The sequence below is a fragment of the Camelina sativa genome, chromosome 11, assembly GCF_000633955.1.
Source record: "Camelina sativa cultivar DH55 chromosome 11, Cs, whole genome shotgun sequence".
Classification (NCBI taxonomy): domain Eukaryota; kingdom Viridiplantae; phylum Streptophyta; class Magnoliopsida; order Brassicales; family Brassicaceae; genus Camelina; species Camelina sativa.
The window spans coordinates 40,777,038-40,789,690 of NC_025695.1; the positions used below are offsets into that span (position 1 = coordinate 40,777,038).

At 35.8% G+C, this 12,653-nt stretch overlaps 3 protein-coding genes across 6 annotated transcripts; 1 reads left to right on the forward strand and 2 right to left on the reverse strand.

Annotated features, from left to right (window-relative positions):
• On the forward strand, positions 1,582 to 7,134 carry LOC104725771 (TBC1 domain family member 15). Of its 4 annotated transcripts, none has more exons than XM_019233165.1 (16): positions 1,582 to 1,755; positions 1,930 to 2,103; positions 2,275 to 2,326; positions 2,399 to 2,524; positions 2,666 to 2,750; positions 3,037 to 3,091; positions 3,181 to 3,621; positions 4,284 to 4,343; positions 4,581 to 4,679; positions 4,768 to 4,878; positions 5,034 to 5,105; positions 5,193 to 5,309; positions 5,504 to 5,653; positions 5,784 to 5,825; positions 6,264 to 6,322; positions 6,697 to 7,134. In XM_019233165.1, exons 1-16 carry the CDS (start codon positions 1,687 to 1,689, stop codon positions 7,019 to 7,021), a joined length of 2,037 nt encoding a protein of 678 aa, XP_019088710.1. In that variant the 5' UTR covers positions 1,582 to 1,686; the 3' UTR covers positions 7,022 to 7,134. The 4 variants fall into 4 exon arrangements, with proteins under 4 accessions (XP_019088710.1, XP_019088711.1, XP_019088712.1 ...); XM_019233166.1 differs by having other exon boundaries at positions 2,417 to 2,524; XM_019233167.1 differs by lacking the exon at positions 5,784 to 5,825 and having other exon boundaries at positions 6,222 to 6,322.
• Positions 7,180 to 8,606, reverse strand: LOC104725770 (transcription factor MYB82-like). Its single transcript, XM_010444494.2, has 3 exons — positions 8,040 to 8,606; positions 7,799 to 7,928; positions 7,180 to 7,721 (listed from the first exon to the last, which is right to left on the reverse strand). Exons 1-3 carry the CDS (start codon positions 8,167 to 8,169, stop codon positions 7,367 to 7,369), a joined length of 615 nt encoding a protein of 204 aa, XP_010442796.1. The 5' UTR covers positions 8,170 to 8,606; the 3' UTR covers positions 7,180 to 7,366.
• LOC104725772 (putative F-box protein At5g52610) lies at positions 9,081 to 10,368 on the reverse strand. Its single transcript, XM_010444497.2, has one exon. It carries the CDS (start codon positions 10,340 to 10,342, stop codon positions 9,272 to 9,274), a length of 1,071 nt encoding a protein of 356 aa, XP_010442799.1. The 5' UTR covers positions 10,343 to 10,368; the 3' UTR covers positions 9,081 to 9,271.

A 12,653-nucleotide genomic window follows, 5' to 3' on the forward strand; every position in this document is an offset into this window, starting at 1 on the left:
TAAGGGAAGGCTGTGTACAAAGAAGTCTTGTGATAAGTAACACTTGATGTCGAATTGTTTTTTCATTTTTGACAGTTAGACAACATCTATAGACTATATAGGAAAGAGATGTTTTGTAATTTACAACGTTTCTTCTACCCCTAAGGTTCTTTTGTTCTCAGACTCCGCAAGAAAAAAATGTGGCCTTGTAGTTGTTTTCTTTAATGTTTTTAACGAGAAGTCCCAAATTCATTCTTCTCCGTGGTTTCTTTTAGACAATATCATCTAATGATTTTTTTTTTACTATTGACCTGATGAAAAAAAAATTTATGACAATTTTCTAGCTTAGATTAATATCCAATGGCCCAAACTTCTTAATTTTAAAAAAACAACTAACAAGACAATTTAACAAAAACATGAGTATTTCTTTATAATTCCGAGTTATGCAGATTTCCAACGTGTGTATGGTGAGTTAAAGTTCTGTTTAAGAAAATGCTTTACAATATCTGAGATACAGAGTCATATGGTGACTTCCTTTGGCTTACCTGCCCATGTCATTGAGGAGTTAATTGATGGCTTAATTCGTCCAGTTAATACGGCTTATCTTCTCTTTGCTGAAGAGCTTCTAGACAGCGACAAGAAGTACGAGAGGTTGAGGAAAACATTGGTGGGAATGAAGGTGGAGAAATATATGTATATTTATCATGGATGTACAAAAAAATTCCCTGAACTCATCCAATTTGCCTCTCATTTTGGGGAGACATCCTGATTTTGATCATACAATTGGTCGTTTAGTTTTGCAATATACATAATTCATTGTTGATTGATGTGTGTACCATGCATTTTCAAAGTAGATTCCAGTTTGATTCGGTAGAGTTTTAATTACAATTTATAAGTTATTGCCTAAGCAAAATATAAATTAATGTTTTACAAAAATATATATATGTGAGTGATGAGAACCTACCAAAGTTAGCCTTTCGCTATACTATAGAGTATAGACCAAACCAAATGATGTACACACGTAACATTATATAAGTAACCTAGCTTCAGTTTCACGGTATTCATACTAATAGAAAAAAAAAAATATTTATATTCCGTTGCAATGTAGTTTACAAAAAAAATGAATGTACTCTTACAACAAAATTTATACAAAAATATTACTGAAAAATATAATTATTTGACATTTGATTTTGAGAATTTATATAGTTTTATAACTTCAGGTTTTGATTTTTCGGTTTAGGTTCTATAGATTTCAATTTTTTAGAAAATGAAAAATAAAAAATTTATGTTAGTTCGATATTAAATGAAATGTAAATGTAATTAACTATGGTTAATTTGTATTTACTCAATTAAAAATATAATTTTGAATAAAAATTAGTTTTTTGTCGTTTAATAAATAATTGTGGTTCAGTTGCACCAACCAAATTCGCATTTTGCTACCATATCAATTTTATTTCTGTGTTATTATTCACATTATTATAAAGTTGACTAAATTTCAATTCGATTCAATTTGGTTCGGTTCGGTTCGGTTACAACGCCGACGCGGAAATTAAAACCTTTTTAACTGCAAAATTAATGAAGAGATACACTACGTAATAGAATATTCCTGACTGACGCGTAAGCCTCCTCCTCTCTCTGATTACTTCGTCTCCAGGGTAATCGATCTCCCTCTCTCTCATCTCATCTCTCTCTCCTCGTGAAATCACCATGAGTATGGAAGCATCGGAGCTACAGGATCTCTCCGACGACGCCGATTACGCTGCTTCTCAACAACAAGTTTGCATTTCTTACTCCTCTTTCCTTCTCTTGCTCTGTCAATCTTCAATTCAACTCGATCGTTGTTATTTTCACAATCAAAATTCTCCGCCTAAGGCGAATTTGTATTCGTTCTCTGTTTGATTTCGATCTCCAAATTATTCCCCCGTTGGATTGATCGTTTGATTTTGTTAGGGATCGGCTAGTATGATGCGTTCAAATAGCGGAAAGAGAAGTTTACCTAGTGAACACGACGACGCTGAGTTGATATATTTGAAGGATAACGTTGCAATTCATCCTACACAGTTCGCTTCTGAGAGGATTAGTGGTAGATTGAAGTTAACTAAGCAAGATTCTGTTCTCTTCTTGGTAATTGATCAATCTATCAATCATTGCAACTCCTTTTTTTTATATACTACTCTGCTTTTTGATCCCATTGCAATTTAAGAAGGTTGATTTGATTTCTTGATGTATAGTTTGGTATTCGTTTTTTTTCACTTTCTTCCTTTTTTTTTATTCTTGCGTTTGATATGTGGCTAGTCGTGGGTTCCGTACAAGGGACAGACCTCAAATGCAAAGCTATCAGAGAAAGGTAATTATAAGATTCGTTGAACTGAATTAGTATATGTTGGTATTGGAGATGATGCCTTACCTTTGTTCTTAGTTTCTATATCTTTTCTAGACAGGAGTCTTTATACCATTACTGCAGTACCATTCACAGAAGTGAGGTCCATCAGGCGACATACTCCTGCTCTCGGATGGCAGTATGTAATTGTTGTTCTGTCTTCAGGTAAGCAAAAACCCTTCGATTTTTTTGCTTTCGTTGGAGTATATTTATGATGAAAATCTTCCTAGTTAATGAAACTGTAATGACTGCTAAGTCTTCCTAGTTACTGGAATGAGAATCTTGAGCCCTTTAAATGACTTGCAGGACTTGCATTTCCGCCGCTGTATTTCTACAATGGAGGAGTCAGGGAGTTCCTAGCCATAGTGAAGCAGCATCTTTATCTTGCAAGGTTTGTGACTGATGTCAGATAGTTTTGTTCCTGTGTCTGTATTAATATTCTTATTTGTGGAGAACATGTCATTATATTCTGTTCGTTTACTGTATCAAAGTAGTTTAGGAATGCACAGCGTTAGTGTATAACTGGTTTCTTGTTACTTACTCTTTAGGGAGACCTGACATGAAAATATTTGGATGACTAGCGTTTAGTGATCGTATGGAACTGGATGACTCGTTACATAGTTATGCCACAAAGAGAATATCCGTAATTAGTCTCACATGATATTGGCTTTCTATAGGTCGGCAGAAGATGTAAATGTGTTCCTTGTAAATGATTTTCAGAGTCCCTTGCAGGTAATTATACCAAATCATAGTATGTTGGGTGAAGTGATGATTTTGGTTTATCTTATGGGCTAATACATTTTTATCATAATATCTAACAGAGAACTCTGTCTTCATTGGAGCTGCCAAGTTCACTGCCAGTAGCAAGTGGACTATACCCATCAGACGGAGGAACTTCTAATGAAAATCAAGGGAGAGCAAGTGCAGATGTTGGTAACAGAGTTTCTAGTGTTTCCCAGTATGGCTTGAGAAAGCAAAAGAGTCATGACCCTACTCGGGATCTTTCAATCCATCTTCTAGAAAAGTTTTCTCTGGTTACCAAATTTGCTCGAGACACAACCACCCAGTTGTTTTCTGAAAATAACGGCTTTGGTTCCAGTGACAAGAGATGGAATAACCAACCCGTGCACAGTTATCCTGAAAAGTTGTCAAATATTGCTGAGGAAAAGCATCATGAAAACCCTCATAGTTACCCTGAAAATGACCCTTTCAAGGATGAAGAAATCTCTAATGACGTTGATGTTCCTGCTGATCCCTTAGAGGTGAGTATCATTTTTCTTTTGGTTATAAGCATTAGCATGTTGATGGAAATTATATCGGTATATTGTGAGTCTTCATGTACTTCAGTATCTAGTTTTTTTTTTGTTTTTTATATCGGTATATTGTGAGTCTTCTATTTTCCCTATTAACTAAAATCCATACATTGTAATTTTTTTCCTTGTCTGATTTATTTTGGATGCCCAATTGACTTTCACCATGACCTTGCTATTTTTGTTACCCTACCCGGCATAATTTGAGTGCTCCCACTAGTGGACTTTGCATGCATGTCAGTGTCAGTTGTGCTTGTACTCTCAGTTAGTTGAAACACTACCTAGATACTAGTGATTAGTGAGTTACAGCACCTTTGTTTGTTCTTGTTAAAATTTGTTGGAAACAGAGCTTTAAAAGTTTTTTTTTTTTAATTCAAGGGCAATAAGTTTTATGAATTAAGCGTGTTGAGCATTGATATTAATGATCAACTTTAGTTGATATTCACATCTACAGTATATTTGGCTGCTTCACCTTGTATTAGCAATATAAACATCTATGGATATTTCCTTTCTATGCTTTATTAACGCCTAATATCCGGAACTGATGGTTAGTTGGCTATTCGTAATGGCACGTGTACAGTACGGGACTCATGAATTTGTTTCCTCGTTTGCAGTTTAATAAATTAAGTCTGGTGTGGGGGAAACCAAGGCAATCACCAATGGGGCATAAAGAGGTACGCACTTTCGAATTTTGCAATTTTTCAAAGTCCAGAAAGTTTAGAGAGGAAATTGTTTTGGTACTTTTTTTAGTAATGATATATGGCCAAGCATTGTAGTTGATTGTAGTATATCGACAGAGAATGTGCAACCTCGTAGGGAATATGTTTTGCATCTTTGTTTGCGAAGCGTATGCATAAATTTGTATTATCTTTTAATCATTTGTTTAAATTCAAACTTTTGGTGGATCTCAGTTCACAGCATTCTTGGATTCTGAAGGGCGAGTTGTGGAATCAAAAGCTCTTCGAGAGAGAGTTTTCTATGGAGGCATTGAGCACCAACTTCGAAGAGAGGTTAACTTTCTATTTCATATGAAATCTTAATTAAAAAGTAGGCGTGCGTAATTATATGCTGATTAATTTTGGAGGCTTATCATTGTAGGTCTGGCCCTTTCTCTTGGGATATTATACATATGACTCGACATATGCAGAGCGAGAATATCTTCGATCTGTCAAACGGATGGAATATGCAACATTGAAACAGCAGTGGCAGGTTCATTCATCATCTTATCACATCATATCTAGATTTCTTAATTGGCTATGTAGTTCCTTTTCCCTATGATGTCTGAACTATTTACAGATTTTGAAATGTAGTTTATTTCCCACATGTTTGATGCACTCTTAACTAAAACAATTTTTTTTTGACAGAGCATTTCTCCTGAACAAGCAAAAAGATTTACAAAATATCGGGAGAGAAAAGGGTTGATAGATAAAGATGTGGTAAGAAGGGTTTGAGAATTTTGATTTATGTGGTGTGCCTTTTTCGTCGAATTCCTGTTGAGCTATGCCTCGTTTATTCTTTTGTAGGTAAGAACTGATAGGGCATTCGAATACTATGAAGGGGATGACAATCTTAATGTCAATAGCATGCGTGATATTCTGTTAACCTACTCCTTCTACAATTTTGACCTGGGTTACTGCCAGGTATTTATCAGTTTTCATAGTTCATTCTTATAACTGGATTACAAGTTGGCGGTGTCCTTACTATTCTGTTTGCATATTTAGTGTCAGTGCTCCCACTTAGCGTATAAGCAGAGATGCTGGACACTCTTCTCTTTTGGCTTTTTTCTTTGAATCCACTGTGTGGCTTAACGGACAAATGGTTTTCTGGTTATTAGGGAATGAGTGATTATCTGTCGCCTATCTTGTTTGTGATGGAGGATGAATCAGAATCCTTTTGGTGTTTCGTGGCACTGATGGAACGCCTTGGACCCAACTTTAACCGTGACCAGAACGGGATGCATACTCAACTCTTTGCACTCTCTAAGGTCTAATTTGGTCTTGTTGAGAACACCTCTACAGTTTACCTTTTTTTCTTCTATTTCTTCGTTTCTATCAGCATTCAGTATCAATGTTGGGATCTGAATCTGATTCCCTTTCATTTTCATTGTGCCGCAGCTGGTAGAGTTACTCGATATCCCGCTTCATAATTACTTTAAGGAGANTCAGTGCTCCCACTTAGCGTATAAGCAGAGATGCTGGACACTCTTCTCTTTTGGCTTTTTTCTTTGAATCCACTGTGTGGCTTAACGGACAAATGGTTTTCTGGTTATTAGGGAATGAGTGATTATCTGTCGCCTATCTTGTTTGTGATGGAGGATGAATCAGAATCCTTTTGGTGTTTCGTGGCACTGATGGAACGCCTTGGACCCAACTTTAACCGTGACCAGAACGGGATGCATACTCAACTCTTTGCACTCTCTAAGGTCTAATTTGGTCTTGTTGAGAACACCTCTACAGTTTACCTTTTTTTCTTCTATTTCTTCGTTTCTATCAGCATTCAGTATCAATGTTGGGATCTGAATCTGATTCCCTTTCATTTTCATTGTGCCGCAGCTGGTAGAGTTACTCGATATCCCGCTTCATAATTACTTTAAGGAGAACGACTGCTTGAACTACTTCTTCTGTTTCCGCTGGATCCTGATTCAGTTCAAAAGGTTTGTTTCTTCTTTTCTGCCTCTTTCTTGTTATTGCTTAGATGTTCCACAACCTCGTTTTGGGCTGGAAAAAAAAAATCACTGTTACCCTATAAAAATTTGCGTGTCTGGAGTTAACATTTATTGGTATTTCATTATTCGTCGGGAAATGGATATCGTTTGTGATCAGTTAACCATTTTACCTGTTCTGCAATACCCGCTCGAAACCCTTCCAATGTCTGAGATATCTACAGCAAGTGCACTGTCTAAAATAGCCAAAATACAGTTACATCACACTTTGAATGTGAATGCCCCAATATTATTTTCTTATTTTCAAGAAGAGATCTTGTAAGTTTTACTGTGTTGTATTTGATTCTGGTGACAATGTGTCTCAGGGAGTTTGAGTACGAGAAGACAATGCAGCTGTGGGAGGTGTTATGGACTCACTACCTCTCAGAACACCTTCACCTATATGTCTGTGTGGCGATCTTGAAGCGATGCCGCAGCAAGATAATGGGAGAACAGATGGATTTTGACACTCTCTTAAAGTTCATCAATGAGCTGTCTGGGCATATTGACCTTGATTCGACAATCAGAGATGCTGAAGCACTTTGCATATGTGCTGGTGAAAATGGCGCTGCAAGCATCCCTCCAGGAACCCCTCCTTCTTTGCCACTTGATGAGGTTATGTTATACCCTCTGGAAGATGATGTTTTGTAAGTATTACAATTTTCCTTTTTCTTCAGGACATGTTACCAAAATTTGGATTGAGTTTTACTAGAAATCCCATACAATGACTAAGAGTCAATGGACATATGTTTTTCTTTTCTTTTTTCCACTTGGTTGGTACTCTGGTGTCTAAAATAGTTTAGGTACAGGTATTGTGCTGCAGTTGATAATAAAGGTAAGAAATAAGAATGGATCCTCAACGAATTAGGACTTGTAAATTATGATTAATTTCTTGCGTAGACTACGTCCCACAATGTAAAATTGTATAACTAAAAGCCATAATGATTCACAAAGTCTATGCAAGAATTTATCCCTCGAGATAAAGCAAGGTAAGTCCTAAAGCAAAGGAAAGAAATCGGTAAAGGCGAAACATGGGTCAAAAACAAGAGTGCTGTCTGGGTAGTGGGAGATGAGAGGCAGTGGAGATCCTATGCGGACGTCATAGTCAAAGCTGTTGGTCTCCTCCTCCATCCAGGTATTTCTTACGATACCGTTCCCTTCTCCTTCTCCTTCTCCATGGCTTCTTCTCACTTCTGTAGACATTACTGGCTTATCGGTGAAATTAGTGGCGCCGATTGATTCAGGTGCATTCTGTTTTCTGGAACTGGATTTCTTGTTTAAATGGGTATTCCAGTAGTTCTTGACTTCGTTGTCAGTGCGACCTGGAAGGCGTCCGGCGATCAACGACCATCTGATATAAAAGAGTAAGAAGTTAGAATCGAGAAAGTTATGAGAAGGTGGGTGGATCAATGGTGAAAGAGGAAAGACCTGTTTCCAAGAAGCTTATGCATGCGGATAATGAGGTCTTGTTCTTGAGGTGACATGCTTCCTCTTTTGATATTTGGTCTTAGATAGTTCTTCCATCTCAACCTACAGCTTTTTCCTCCTCTCTTCAACCCTGAAACAACACATCACGCAGAAACACAAAATCCTTAGTTTCCCAAAAAAAGTCTCAACTTATGTTTTCGAGTAAACGACCAAAACTCAATATGAAAATTTCGAATCGAACCGGATCTACGGGAAATGTCTGCCCAGTTTCCTTCTCCGTGAGTCTCAACATAGCTTTTCAATATCATGTCTTCTTCAGGTTTCCACAAACCTCTCTTCATGTAAGACTTACCTTCTGTTTTCTGCTCCATATATGTTTTGGTATCTTTCTCTCTTTGCCTCCATAGTTTTCAACTGAAGCCTGTTTAATAATTATATGCGCATAAAGTTAGAGGTTTCCAACTTTAACTCTTACATGTGGGGACTATCTAGTAAATTATTGAAGAGAAAAAGAGAACAGTGGTTGCACTTTTCCAACAGTAACTACTGTAAAATTCGTGCAAACTATAGCTGTAAAAGCTCTACTAGCTTGTTTTTATCCACAACATTGTCACAAATTATTGGCTTTTCAGGCAAACATATAAGCACGGGAGATCAGAGGTTGAAGATTGCCATCAACCTCGATACATGCGTTGTTGGTCCATTTACATATACAATTGTGCGTTTACAGTTGTTGCATTTCAACAAATTCTTTCTCGCTCAAAACGTGCAGTTTCAAATGCTGTGCCCATAATTTTTGTACAGACGAGTCAAGACTCAAGACTAGTGTATAATATCTAGAACAAATATACATTTGAGTGGTCTCTCTATACATCTACGTTCTAGTTCTTAGTTTTCAGGGTTAAATATTCTGGGGAGAATTAATTTTACGCAATTTGGAAAATCACATTTAAAAATAAACGCTTAATATATACCACGATTTAGTCTCGTTAATGTAGCATATCGACATGTGACTATGTGAGACTGAATAAGAAGATATTCGATTTGATCCTTTTATCTCTACTTGGATCCAATAAAAAATGATCGTATAATTGTATGTTTGCAGATCAAAGCAAATAATAAAAATTCAATATACAGTATGCCAAAAATTGGATACTTCGGATATAGTTTGTTACTTTTAGTAGGAGTTTTTTTTCCCTATGAAACAACAAAGCCTCTAAAGGTTTTACTCTTTTTACATATAAATTTGTGTCAAATATATGAAAAAGAAGCAAGACGAGAAAATTATCATATATTATTACATTAGAGGTCTTACAAAGGATTCATTAGGACAAGACTGACCAACATTTAAACAATATTTTGTTTTTAAACACTGACCAAACATTATTCAGAAAAAGAACTGACCAAAATTAAACGAAAGAAGAATCCATTCACTCATGTGATCATGTAACATCAAGATCATTCTTCTTGTTCTTATGACAATAACATAATACTTTCAACATAATCCGTGAAAGCAATCAAAGATGGTCCATATGTTGCGCATTTGAGTCCTCCTAACCAAACTTCCCTTGAACGTTTCCTCTCGAGATCAACATAGATAAGATAAAGCTGAAAAAATCGATCACGTGCTGTAACAATAAGCTCACCACTACCAGCAACAAAACCCACCGCACCTAGCGACACAAGATCATGCGAGCACATCTCTCGACTAATATTGATAGGAACCATAGACCATTCTTGTTTCCCGGACGCATCTTCCAAAATCCATAAATCATACATGCTAATATTTTTTTTGGCAAGTAAAGCTAGTTTCCCTTGGTAGTTCACAAAGGTAGAGATACCGAAGAACGTAACATACATATTACTAGCATCGGTCGGTAATTCAATAAAATTACCAAACTTTTCGGTCGCCACATAGAACCTCACTAATCTCGGTCCATGCGCCGTGTGAGCACCGTAATAAACAACTCCATTGATGCATATTCCGCTGGTTACGGGAGAATGACTATTCCCATCCTCGATGATTTTCCATGAACCTTGACCTCCCAATGTAAACACTTCCACTTTGTATGGACATTGTAAACATTCTGTTGAGAAAAACAAGACCTTATATTGATAATTGATAGGATCATATCCCATATACCATGTCTTGAACGGTTTATCAAGAGTAGATTGAGGGCCTTGGGGCAAAAGTTTGCCCTTTCCAATGGCAGGATTGCATATCCACAATTGATCCATGTATTCGATACATATCAGGCCATTGACACAATAAGGCGAATAAGAGGTATTATCGATGCAACATATTGCATTGGTTACCGAAGAAGGTGGGGATGAAGAGAGGAAATGCCAATGAGAATATGTGAATAAATCAGGTAAAGCAACCATGACACGTGGCTGACGGGTAGAGGATCGAGATTGGTATGCGCTAATGAAATGTCGACTGCGGATGATTGAAGCCCAAAGCTTGGATACACACAGAAATATTGCTAGAGATTTCACAGGCAATCTTAAGAGAATTTCGATCAAAAGGTCTTCAGAAAACATGTTTAGTGAACAAAGAATTTAGTATTTTTTTTTCTGTTTGATAAGAAAATCTTGTATATCTCATCTACAAATCATGATTATATCTAATCTATATACTATGCAGTGAGAGGAGATTTGCTTAATCATTAATGTAAGATTGACTTGACTTTCTTTTTAATAAAAATGTATGTAATTAATTTCGTATCTGAATGGTTTAGTCAATATATAATTACGAATTACGACTAGATTTTTCTAATAAATTTTCTTATCCAAATAGTTAATTCAATTGAGAACGAGCAAATGGGCCATCGGTACTCACCAAATTTGGGCTTGAGTCCGGTCATCTTAAGGACAGACGTATAATTTGTAATGCTATATATAAAAAAAAACCAAAAATAGTTAAGTCAATACAAATTAAGAATTGCGACTAGTTTTTTTCTTTACTTTTTTTACATTAAATTAGTTCTCATTTTCAATTTTGTTTATCACTCTTGTTAATTTATGAGCAAGAATCCACTTCCACTCAACTCACTTACAATTATAACTCAATGGACACAATATAACTTAGTCATAACCTTGCAAAGAATCTTGAAAGTCACTTGACAGGTATTTGCACCTCTAGTCACGCCTTGCCTCGGAGATCTTTCCCTTCATTAATTTCATACGAAGAAGCTTGCTACGATTTTGTACTTACGCGAGCTTATAGAAAACTAGTTTCAACGTGACAAGTCACGGTAACGGAGAAAGCTGTAGGTACTAGGTTTGAAGACTGCCTTGATTGCATACGCTCGCGGCAATTTCGAGTTCATGTTACGCTTTACATTTGTCTTTCTCTATGGTGGTTTCTTTCGTCTCATCTTACCGTGCTTTGTTGTGTGTGCTTGCTTGTTGTTGTTCTGTTTTTTTTTGCATTGTAGTTTTTGGTTTTTCTTTGCTATCTGTTTATCTCTGTAACTTTCTGTCACAAACGAAAATTGGTATAAAATTTAACCTTTTACCAAAAAAAAAAAAACTCACGGTAATCTATAAGTAGGATTAGATAAAGACGAGTACAAACTTTTCTTAAATTATGGCACTAATATGTGAATCCTATGTTTGCCAACCACGTAACCTGGCCTAAAATAATAAAGAATCGGCTATGCTAATTAGCGAGTCAGATCCAAAAAAAGCTGAAGATCTTGAGAGTGTCTTTCTGAATGATTAACTGCAACTCAAACCTCAAGTTTTCTCTGTGTGTTATCAAACTGCAACTCAAGCCACTAGTTATATAATTGCAATCATCATCATCATTGTCACTCATGTAACTAATATCAAAATAACTACTGGCTTATCATTACGAAACATGAGATAACGTGTGATAGAAGAATCAGAGTGAAAACTACTTATAGTGGACAATGATGGTGAAACCAGTCCCTTATTGGTGGATACGGAATTATAACGCCGTGGACACAATATCACTTAGTTCATAGCCCTACAAAGAGTCATGAAACTAGTATTAAACTTAGTCACTTGACAAAGTGATAATTCACGGTTAAAATGTGATAACTGATAAGTAGAAAGCTTTCTCTAATAGGATTACTGTTAGTCTTCTAAGATATATGAATCGATCGTTCATTTGTTGAAAAACTTCAATCTTTTTAGGCTAGAGATATAACTAGGAGTGGATAGATTGTCTAGTTCAACCAACAAGAGATAACCACCAAAACTCAACTATTTCAGAAGTTATATGGTCTGATTTCATCACTAACAAATTCCTAACTCTTAGAGGAGTATCAAAACCAATAGAGCGTAGTCCCCAAATAAGTAACGTATAAATTTTGATTTAGCTCGATAATTTGAAACTAAACTATTTTTTTTTTTATCTAAGATGACAAGATAAGATATACCACGATTTGAGATGAAAACTCATCTAGGTAATCAAAGAACATCTTACGTGACGTCATACAACAACGCAGAAACAATCCAACCTTTTTTTTTTTTTTAATGTAACGTGTCTTTGGTTATATTGCTTACAAAAGGCATCCAATAATATGACCTGAAAATATAACCTGCAACTATAACGAATCGGTTGATGAGTATACATTCATTAATTAGTTAGTAAACTTACGTAAATGATAGATATGACTTTAGAACTTTAGAGAATGTCTTTCTAAATCATAATTAACCTGTGTAGACACTTTTAATTAATCATGTATAACCAAGAGGACTGTAGGTAATGCCAATTCCAGTTTGTTGAATCAACCTCAACAGATTATTTTGTTTTAACGTTTAATCTTATAATCTCTTAAGTTTGTCCAGTAATTTTTTTTTTGAAACAAAAACAACAAGAATG

Bases quoted from the DNA above. Each gene is read 5' to 3' on its own strand.
- LOC104725772 (XM_010444497.2), bottom strand. From the start codon at position 10,342: ATGTTTTCTGAAGACCTTTTGATCGAAATTCTCTTAAGATTGCCTGTG.
- LOC104725770 (XM_010444494.2), bottom strand. From the start codon at position 8,169: ATGGAGCAGAAAACAGAAGGTAAGTCTTACATGAAGAGAGGTTTGTGG. The intron at 7,929-8,039 runs GTTCGATTCGAA...GTGTTGTTTCAG, and splicing joins AGACATTTCCCGTAGATCCG to GGTTGAAGAGAGGAGGAAAA. The intron at 7,722-7,798 runs GTCTTTCCTCTT...CTTTTATATCAG, and splicing joins CATAAGCTTCTTGGAAACAG to ATGGTCGTTGATCGCCGGAC.
- LOC104725771 (XM_019233165.1), top strand. From the start codon at position 1,687: ATGAGTATGGAAGCATCGGAGCTACAGGATCTCTCCGACGACGCCGAT. The intron at 4,680-4,767 runs GTTAACTTTCTA...TTATCATTGTAG, and splicing joins AGCACCAACTTCGAAGAGAG to GTCTGGCCCTTTCTCTTGGG. The intron at 6,323-6,696 runs GTTTGTTTCTTC...AATGTGTCTCAG, and splicing joins ATCCTGATTCAGTTCAAAAG to GGAGTTTGAGTACGAGAAGA.